The following is a 9,222-nucleotide window of genomic DNA, read 5'->3' as shown; positions in this document are numbered from 1 at the left end:
GCACTCTCAGCAAATTTGCGGATGATACTAAACTGGGAGGAGTGGTAGATACGCTGGAGGGGAGGGATAGGATACAGAAGGACCAAGACAAATTGGAGGATTGGGCCAAAAGAAATCTGATGAGGTTCAATAAGGATAAGTGCAGGGTCCTGCACTTAGGATGGAAGAACCCAATGCACAGCTACAGACTAGGGACCGAATGGCTAGGCAGCAGTTCTGCGGAAAAGGACCTAGGGGTGACAGTGGACGAGAAGCTGGATATGAGTCAGCAGTGTGCCCTTGTTGCCAAGAAGGCCAATGGCATTTTGGGATGTATAAGTAGGGGCATAGCGAGCAGATCGAGGGACGTGATCATCCCCCTCTATTCGACATTGGTGAGGCCTCATCTGGAGTACTGTGTCCAGTTTTGGGCCCCACACTTCAAGAAAGATGTGGATAAATTGGAGAGAGTCCAGCGAAGGGCAACAAAAATGATTAGGGGACTGGAACACATGAGTTATGAGGAGAGGCTGAGGGAGCTGGGATTGTTTAGCCTGCAGAAGAGAAGAATGAGGGGGGATTTGATAGCTGCTTTCAACTACCTGAAAGGGGGTTCCAAAGAGGATGGCTCTAGACTGTTCTCAATGGTAGCAGATGACAGAACGAGGAGTAATGGTCTCAAGTTGCAGTGGGGGAGGTTTAGATTGGATATTAGGAAAAACTTTTTCACTAAGAGGGTGGTGAAACACTGGAATGCGTTACCTAGGGAGGTGGTAGAATCTCCTTCCTTAGAGGTTTTTAAGGTCAGGCTTGACAAAGCCCTGGCTGGGATGATTTAACTGGGAATTGGTCCTGCTTCGAGCAGGGGGTTGGACTAGATGACCTTCTGGGGTCCCTTCCAACCCTGATATTCTATGATTCTATGATTCTAGGGCAAGAAGGGATGCTGGGGGGCCAGGGGACCGGTCAGGCAGGGCTGTGGGGGGGAGGTGGAGGGGCAGGGCTGGGGTAGTAGGCAGGTCTTGGGGGGCAGGCGGGGCTGGGGGGGCAGTGCTGAGGGGGAGGCAGGTCAGGGAGGGGGCCGAGGGAGAAGGGGCACTGCCAGCTGGGGCTGTGAGGCCTCGGGGGGAGGTAGGGTGGGGGGAGGTGGAGGGGCAGGGCTTGGGGGGCAGGCGGGGCTGGGGGGGCAGGTGGGGCAGGAAGGGGGCGGGGGGCCCGGGGGGGAGGTAGGGTGGGAGCAGGAGGAGGGGCAGGGCTGGGGGAATAGGCAGGGGGCAGGCGAGGCGGGAAGGGGGCTGGGGGGCCGGGGGTAGGTGGGGGGGCAGGTGGAGGGGCAGGGCTGGGGGAATAGGCAGGGGGCAGACGGGGCGGGAAGGGGGGGGGGCCGGGGTGGAAAGTAGGGTGGGAGCAGGAGGAGGGGCAGGGCTGGGGGAATAGGCAGGGGGCAGACGGGGCGGGAAGGGGGCTGGGGGGCCAGGGGAGAGGTAGGGTGGGGGCAGGTGGAGGGGCGGGGCTGGGGGGGCAGGTGGGGCAGGAAGGGGGCGGGGGGGCCGGGGGGGTATGTAACAAGAGGCGGTAGCAGAGCACGCAGCTGGTGGGTAGTTTCCCTGCAGCCAATCAGCAAGTGTCTTGCCTCCCTTAGGGACAGCGAGCGCACCAATGGGTGGCAGCGAGCCGGCAGTGGGGCTCCCCCCACACCCCGCCCGTGGCCCGGGGATCCCCAGCCAGGAGGGGTCACTCCAGGGCCCTGCCCGTCCTGGGGAGCCGGCCCGAGCCGGCGTCTGCGGGACCCTCCTGCTGCCGGAGGCTGCCCGGCCCCAGCGCCCCTGAGCTGGCCCCACAGCCAGGCCCCCTTGCGGGAGGGCGGCGAGGGGCGCACGGTGCAGTGAACCCAGACCCTGAGAGCAGCCCAAGTCCCTGCCACGCTGGGCACCCCTCGCCCCCGGCCGGCCAGCTCAACCGCGGCACAGCACCCCTCAGCCCCGGCCACCCAGCTCAGCCGCGGCACGGCACCCCTCAGCCCCGGCCACCCAGCTCTGCCGCGGCACGGCACCCCTCGCCCCCGGCCACTCAGCTCAGCCGCGGCACGGCACCCCTCAGCCCCGGCCACCCAGCTCTGCCGCGGCACGGCACCCCTCGCCCCCGGCCACCCAGCTCAGCCGCGGCACGGCACCCCTCGTCCCCAGCCACCCAGCTCAGCCGCGGCACGGCACCCCTCGCCCCCAGCCACCCAGCTCAGCCGCAAGACGGCACCCCTCACCCCCGGCCACCCAGCTCAACCGCGGCACAGCACCCCTCAGCCCCGGCCACCCAGCTCTGCCGCAGCACGGCACCCCTCACCCCCGGCCACCCAGCTCTGCCGCGGCACGGCACCCCTCACCCCCGGCCACCCAGCTCAGCCGCAACACGGCACCCCTCGCCCCCGGCCACCCAGCTCAGCCGCGGCACGGCACCCCTCACCCCCGGCCACCCAGCTCTGCCGCGGCACGGCACCCCTCACCCCCGGCCACCCAGCTCAGCCGCAACACGGCATCCCTCGCCCCCGGCCACCCAGCTCTGCCGCGGCACGGCACCCCTCGCTCCCGGCCACCCAGCTCAGCCGCGGCAGGGCACCCCTCGCCCCCGGCCGGCCAGCTCAACCGCGGCACAGCACCCCTCAGCCCCGGCCACCCAGCTCTGCCGCGGCACGGCACCCCTCAGCCCCGGCCACCCAGCTCAGCCGCGGCACGGCACCCCTCGCCCCCGGCCACCCAGCTCAGCCGCGGCACGGCACCCCTCAGCCCCGGCCACCCAGCTCTGCCGCGGCACGGCACCCCTCGCCCCCGGCCACCCAGCTCAGCCGCGGCACGGCACCCCTCGTCCCCGGCCACCCAGCTCAGCCGCAAGACGGCACCCCTCACCCCCGGCCACCCAGCTCAACCGCGGCACAGCACCCCTCAGCCCCGGCCACCCAGCTCTGCCGCGGCACGGCACCCCTCACCCCCGGCCACCCAGCTCTGCCGCGGCACGGCACCCCTCACCCCCGGCCACCCAGCTCAGCCGCAACACGGCACCCCTCGCCCCCGGCCACCCAGCTCAGCCGCGGCACGGCACCCCTCGCCCCCGGCCACCCAGCTCTGCCGCGGCACGGCACCCCTCACCCCCGGCCACCCAGCTCAGCCGCAACACGGCACCCCTCACCCCCGGCCACCCAGCTCTGCCGTGGCACGGCACCCCTCGCTCCCGGCCACCCAGCTCAGCCGCGGCAGGGCACCCCTTGCCCCCGGCCGGCCAGCTCAACCGCGGCACAGCACCCCTCAGCCCCGGCCACCCAGCTCTGCCGCGGCACGGCACCCCTCAGCCCCGGCCACCCAGCTCAGCCGCGGCACGGCACCCCTCAGCCCCGGCCACCCAGCTCAGCCGCGACACGGCACCCCTCACCCCCGGCCACCCAGCTCAGCCGCGGCACGGCACCCCTCAGCCCCGGCCACCCAGCTCAGCTGCGGCACGGCATCCCTCACCCCCGGCCACCCAGCTCCGCCACGGCACGGCACCCCTCAGCCCCGGCCACCCAGCTCCACCGCGGCACGGCACCCCTCGCCCCCGACCACCCAGGTCAGCCGCGGCACGGCACCCCTCGCCCCCAGCCACCCAGCTCCGCCGCGACACAGCACCCCTCGCCCCCGGCCAGCCAGCTCCACCGCGGCACGGCACCCCTCGCCCCCGGCCGGCCAGCTCAGCCGCGGCACGGCACCCCTTGCCCCCGGCCACCCAGGTCAGCCGCGGCACGGCACCCCTCAGCCCTGGCCACCCAGCTCAGCCGCGGCACGGCACCCCTCGCCCCCAGCCACCCAGCTCCGCCGCGACACAGCACCCCTCGCCCCCGGCCGGCCAGCTCTACCGCGGCACAGCACCCCTCGCCCCCGGCCACCAAGCTCAACCGTGGCACGGCACCCCTCGCCCCCGGCCACCCAGCTCAGCCACGGCAGGGCACCCCTTGCCCCCGGCCACCCAGGTCAGCCGCGACACGGCACCCCTCAGCCCCGGCCACCCAGCTCAACCGCGGCACGGCACCCCTCGCCCCCGGCCACCCAGCTCCGCCGCGGCATGGCACCCCTTGCCCCCGGCCACCCAGCTCAGCCGCGGCACGGCACCCGTCGCCCCCGGCCACCCAGCTCAGCCGGGGCACGGCACCCCTCGCCCCCGGCCACCCAGCTCCACCGCGGCACGGCACCCCTCGCCCCCGGCCACCCAGCTCAGCCGCGGCACGGCACCCCTCGCCCCCGGCTACCCAGCTCAGCCGCGGCACGGCACCCCTCGCCCCCGGCCACCCAGCTCAGCCGCGGCATGGCATCCCCAGCCAGCTGGCTTAGCTGCAGCACTAAGGGCTCTTCAGTCTGGCAGAGACGTCCAGAACCAGAGCCCCCGGCTGGACACTGCAGCTGGACAAATCCCAATTAGAAATAAGGTCCCGATGTTTAACCATGCAGGTGCTTCACCCGTGGATTCCCCTTTGCTTGAAGGCTTCCCATCCACCCTGGGGCCCTTCGGGGGGATGCCATGGCTGAACACAAGTTACTGGGCGCAGTGTGGCGGTGGCTGGGTAAAATCCTCTGGCCGGGGCTTCGCGGGAGGTCCGACTAGCGCTCCGAGGTCCCGTCTGGCCTGGAGTCCTGTGGGGCGGTGCTGTGATGTGGGCTTGCTCGGTTAGCGCCCTGTGGCTGCCTTCTCTCGGATCAGTGCCGCCAGGCGCAGTGAGTCCTGTCCGTTCGGGTTGGGTTCTCTCTGTGCAGGGCGGTGCTGTTGGGTCAGGCTGGAGATCTCTCTGTATCAAAGCCTCTGGGTTAGTGCCCAGGCTTTGAGTTGGGTTCTTGAGGGGGTTAGCACCTGTAACAGTTCTTACCTTGCCAGCATTGCTGCCTCAGTTTCCCTTCTGGTTTACATCTTGCTCTTGTAGTGAGGCAATTATGGCCTCAGTTTCCCTACTCTCAGAGTAGTTTGGCCCTTGAGCCAAACTAACAACCCTTCACTTCTGGGGGAGCCAATAGGACCAAAACAAAACAGCCCTTTATTGACTTTCCTGAGCCCCAGTTGCCCTCCATCGCCTCTCCAGCCCCAGTCCCCTCCCAGACACTGGTGGAGCTGCTCCGTGGCCATCCCCGGCCCCAGTCCCCCCACAGACACTGGGGGAGCTGCTTCATGGTCCTCCCCACCCCCACACAGACACTGGGGGAGCCGCTCCATGGCCAGCCGCAGTCCCCCCGCCTCAGACACCCGGGAAGTTGCTCCATGACCCTCCCTGCCCCCTCCCTCCAACGCAGGGCAAATGGCTCTCTCACGCTAACTAGCCTTTTACACACGCTACAGTATGGCAAAGCCATCCCTGCAGTCTCCCTTCCAGGGGCCCCTGTCTCCTGCCTGCCTGGATGCAGGGGGGTTCCTCGCACCTCTGCTGGGAGCCCTGGGCTGGGCCCCCATCAGGAAGCGCCCCCTGGGTTCCCATCCCAAGCCCCCTTCCCATAGCCTCCCCCAGCTCCTGTCAGAGCCCACTGGTCCCTGAGCCTTCCTCCCCACAGCCACTCCAGGGCTGCCTCCCTGCTCCAGCCTAGCTCCCCTGGTGCCATCACAGGGTCCCGCTCTGTCCCACGACCTGCGAGGACACCAGGCATGGGGGGCGGGGGCGGTGTGCAGCTGAGCTCCCCGCACTGCGGGGATCAGGGGGGCTCTGGGGCGGGCAGCCAGCCTGCAGTTCTTGCTACGGAGGTGGGTGCTGCGTGGGGCCGGCAGGCGCTGGGTGCTCGGGGCAGGCTAGCTCTTACCCCCTCCCCTGTCGCTCTGTCCTCTCACCAGCTGCAGGAGGCTCCTGGGTGCAGCGCGGCCTGTGGGGAGTGGGGGGGGCGTGGGGCATCTGACCCCCGCCAGGAGCGCCGCGAGCCATGACTTCAACTGTGCAGACGCTGCGGTTCAAGCTGCTGCCGCACGACACCGGGCAGGAGTGGGGGCTCAGCTGCCAGCAGCAGCTCGAGCGCCGGTACCAGGTGGTGCCCTCGGTCGTGTGCGCCATGTGCTGCGTCTTCGGGATCATCTACTGCTTCTTCGGTGAGTTGGGCGGGGCCGGGCGGGCCGCCTCGGCGTGCAGCAGGGGCAGGGAGTGTGGGGAGCGGGGCACGAGATGGGGGCTCGGAGAGCGAGGGTGACGGGGAGGGCCGGCCAGAGAGTGGCAGCAATAAGCGGCATGCTTTGCAGCCCTTCCGTCCCCTGTACATGTGGGGACACTGAGGCGCAGGGGTGGGGCCGGCCTCCCTCCAGCTTACAGCGAGTCAGTGGCAGAAGTGAGAAGTCCTGGTGCCCAGCCATGCTGCTCGGGCCCACTTGAGCCCACTTCTCTGTGCCCTCCCGGAGCCGGAGAGCAAGCCCGGGGCCCCTGGCTCCCAGCCTGTGTTCCTCCCCACAGCCCGGGAGAGCGAGCGGATGGGGCTGAGGCTGAGTTGGGGGAGAGGAGCCTGGGGCTGGGGGCAGGGCCAGGGCAGCAACGCCCAGCTGAGGCTCCAGTCTGACCCTCAGAGCTCAGGGGTTCGGGCACCACAGTGATGGGCATTGCCCACGAGGGCCCGGGAGTGGGAATTCGTTCTGCCATGGACTCGACGTAATTCTCCATGTGGTGTCATTTTATCACGTGCTGAAAGCCGCCGGCTCGTCAGCCAGGCCGTCACGCGGTGTTTAACGCCGCCGAGCCGCAGCCAGCATCTCTGGCCGAGCGCATCTGTGCTGCGCCAAGGCTGCCTGCGGCAAACCCTGGCGCTGCCCCCCCAGCAGGAGCCCCCCTGCCTTCGGGGGGCTCCTGCCAACGCTACGTCCCCACTGGCCGGGCAGTGACCAGCCCGGCTCTCCCTAGGCTACCGCTGCTTCAAGGCCATCATGTTCCTGACCGGGCTGATGTTTGGCTCCATCGTCATCTTCATGCTGTGCTACAAGGAGCGGGTGCTGGACACGCAGCTGAGCGTGGAGGCCTCGGTGGGCATCGGGCTGGGCATCGGGGCGCTGTGCGGGCTGGTCACCATGCTGGTGCGCAGCGTTGGGCTCTTCATGGTGGGGCTGCTGCTGGGGCTGCTGCTGGCGCTGGCCACGCTGGTGGCCATGGAGCAGTTCTACCACCCACCCACGGTGTGGGTCCCCATCGGGCTGCTGCTGGGCGTGGGCATGCTCGGCGCCGTGCTCACCCTGCAGTGGCAGAAGCTCTTCACCACCCTCTCCACGGCCGTCTTCGGCAGCGCCGTCATGACCGTCACCGTCGACTACTTTACGGAGCTGCTGCTGCTGCTGCAGTACGTCTACGAGCGCGTCCAGGCGGCGCCCGCCCGGCCCATGTGCTGGTACAGCTGGGTCATCCTGGGCGTCTGGCCCGTCCTCGCCACGCTGGGCGTGCTGGTGCAGTGGAGAGTCACGGCCGAGGGGTACTCCCACACCGAAGGTGCGGCGGGACGGGCAGGCGAGGGACACGGGGAAGGTGGGATCAGAGGTGGTGGGTGGTGTGGGCGGTTCACGGGCTCTGAGTGATTGGGGGGTGTTGTGGGGAGGGAGTCACAGCTCTCAGTCATTGGAGGGGTGACACGGGGGGCGGGGTTGCAGGGTCCGGGTGCTGGTGGAGTGGGGTGGGGTTGCAGGGTCCAGGTACCTTTGAGTGGGGGGGTTGTAGGATCTGCGGGCAGGGGGATTTGCAGGGTCCAGGTGCCAGGGGGGCGTTGCAGGGTGCCAGGGGGGCGGTGCAAGTTCCAGATGCCAGGGCGTGTACGGGGTTGCAGGGTCTGGGTACCATGCAGGGTGGGATTGCAGGGTCCGGGTGGTGGGGGGTTGCAGGGTCCAGGTGCCATGGAGGTGCAGAACAGACCCCTCACTCCCCATCTCGCCATGCAGTGGTTATCAGCCGGCAGCAGCGCCGGGTGCAGCTGATGAGGATCAAGCAGCGGGAGGAGCGGAAGGAGAAGAAGAAGAAGCGGAGGCCGCCCCATCCCTCTCCCCACCCACACAAGGCCCACCTGCCCGAGCCCAGCTACCGACGCAAGCCAACCCCCGTGCGCCGCTTCGACGGGGACGTGCTCTCCCCCGTGAGTGCCGTGTCCCGGGCAGAGCTCTCCCCAGGCACTGGGGCTGTGCGTGGGTCAGGGGGAGGCAGGAGCCCAGTGCTCTGGGAACGGGTGGGCTTCTTACCTGGCACCCCAGGTGGGCTCTGCCCTCCACATTCGCAGCTTCGCCTCATTCTGCCAGAAATCTTTACAGCAGAGTGAAACACAATAAACTGGGGGAGGGACTGAGCCAGCCTGCAGCCTCCTTGCCCTGTGACTTCCCCATGGGCATCGACCCCGGCTGGGGACCCTTTGCCTTCTCCCTCCAGTGTCAGGGGTTCTGGACAGAGACCAGAGTCTGAACCAGAACTGAACCTGCCCCACTTTCAGGGGGTGGGGGTGGGGAGAGCTTTCCCATCCCCGGTCCTCAGCTACAGCTGACGGGGGAATGCCAGGTCCCGCACCCCAGTGTGAAGGCATCAGACACCCCCAAACAGCCCCAGTGCCTGCCAGCCAAGGGAGCTTCCCAGTGAGCCGTAGCAGGGCTGTGCCAACCCCCGGGAGTTACCCGGGCCTAGACTCCCCCTGTGGCCCCACCCCGGGGGGGGCCAGTGACAGCTGCCTTTTCTCCAGACTCCCACTCACTGCCCCAGGCCGCAGAGAGCGGGACCCATTGAGCAGAGCGGGCAGGGGAGAACCAGCTGGCTGCAGCAACCTGAACACGGGCAATTACTTCCCCTCCCCGCGGGTGGGCTGGGGTGTGTAGCGGCGGCCCCACCTGCAGGGGAAGGGCTGAACTGCAGCAGCCTGGCTGGTCCTTCCCCCAGACATGGGCAGCAGAGACCCAGAGCTGGGGAAGGGGAGAGGGGCTGAGGTGGCAGCGGGAGGGCTGGGGACATGGCGCCCATTTCCCTCCTCTCTCCTCCAGAGCTACATCCAGAGCTTCCGGGAGCGGCAGACGGGTACGTCGCTGAGCAGCCTCATCACAAGTGCGCACGCCGTGGTCGACCTGGACTATGACTGCGGCTCTACCGTGCCCTTGACCATGGGCTCTGGCCCAGCTCTTCGGGTATAGCCCAGACCCCCCGACCCCTAGTGACACCAGCAGCAGGGCCCGCTCAGGGCCAGCTTGGACCGACACACAGAGCCCGCACGGACCAGCCCTCCAGACACCCCGGGGCCCAGCCAGGGCCCGCACGGA

The 9,222-nt window shown here is 68.7% G+C and overlaps 1 protein-coding gene across 1 annotated transcript; it reads left to right on the top strand.

Moving 5' to 3' along the window:
* The first annotated feature begins 5,882 nt into the window (after positions 1-5,882).
* TMEM198 (transmembrane protein 198) lies at positions 5,883-9,222 on the top strand. The gene is made up of 4 exons (XM_084644051.1): positions 5,883-6,057; positions 6,854-7,429; positions 7,873-8,063; positions 8,950-9,222. The coding sequence occupies exons 1-4, from the start codon at positions 5,895-5,897 to the stop codon at positions 9,094-9,096; spliced, it is 1,077 nt and encodes a 358-aa protein (XP_084500177.1). The 5' UTR covers positions 5,883-5,894; the 3' UTR covers positions 9,097-9,222.

This window comes from Lepidochelys olivacea (genome assembly GCF_965140295.1).
Source record: "Lepidochelys olivacea isolate rLepOli2 genome assembly, chromosome: 11".
NCBI lineage: Eukaryota > Metazoa > Chordata > Testudines > Cheloniidae > Lepidochelys > Lepidochelys olivacea.
This window is presented reverse-complemented; position numbering and strand designations above follow the sequence as displayed.

Bases quoted from the DNA above. Each gene is read 5' to 3' on its own strand.
- TMEM198 (XM_084644051.1), top strand. From the start codon at position 5,895: ATGACTTCAACTGTGCAGACGCTGCGGTTCAAGCTGCTGCCGCACGAC. The intron at 6,058-6,853 runs GTGAGTTGGGCG...GGCTCTCCCTAG, and splicing joins GATCATCTACTGCTTCTTCG to GCTACCGCTGCTTCAAGGCC. The intron at 7,430-7,872 runs GTGCGGCGGGAC...CTCGCCATGCAG, and splicing joins GGGGTACTCCCACACCGAAG to TGGTTATCAGCCGGCAGCAG.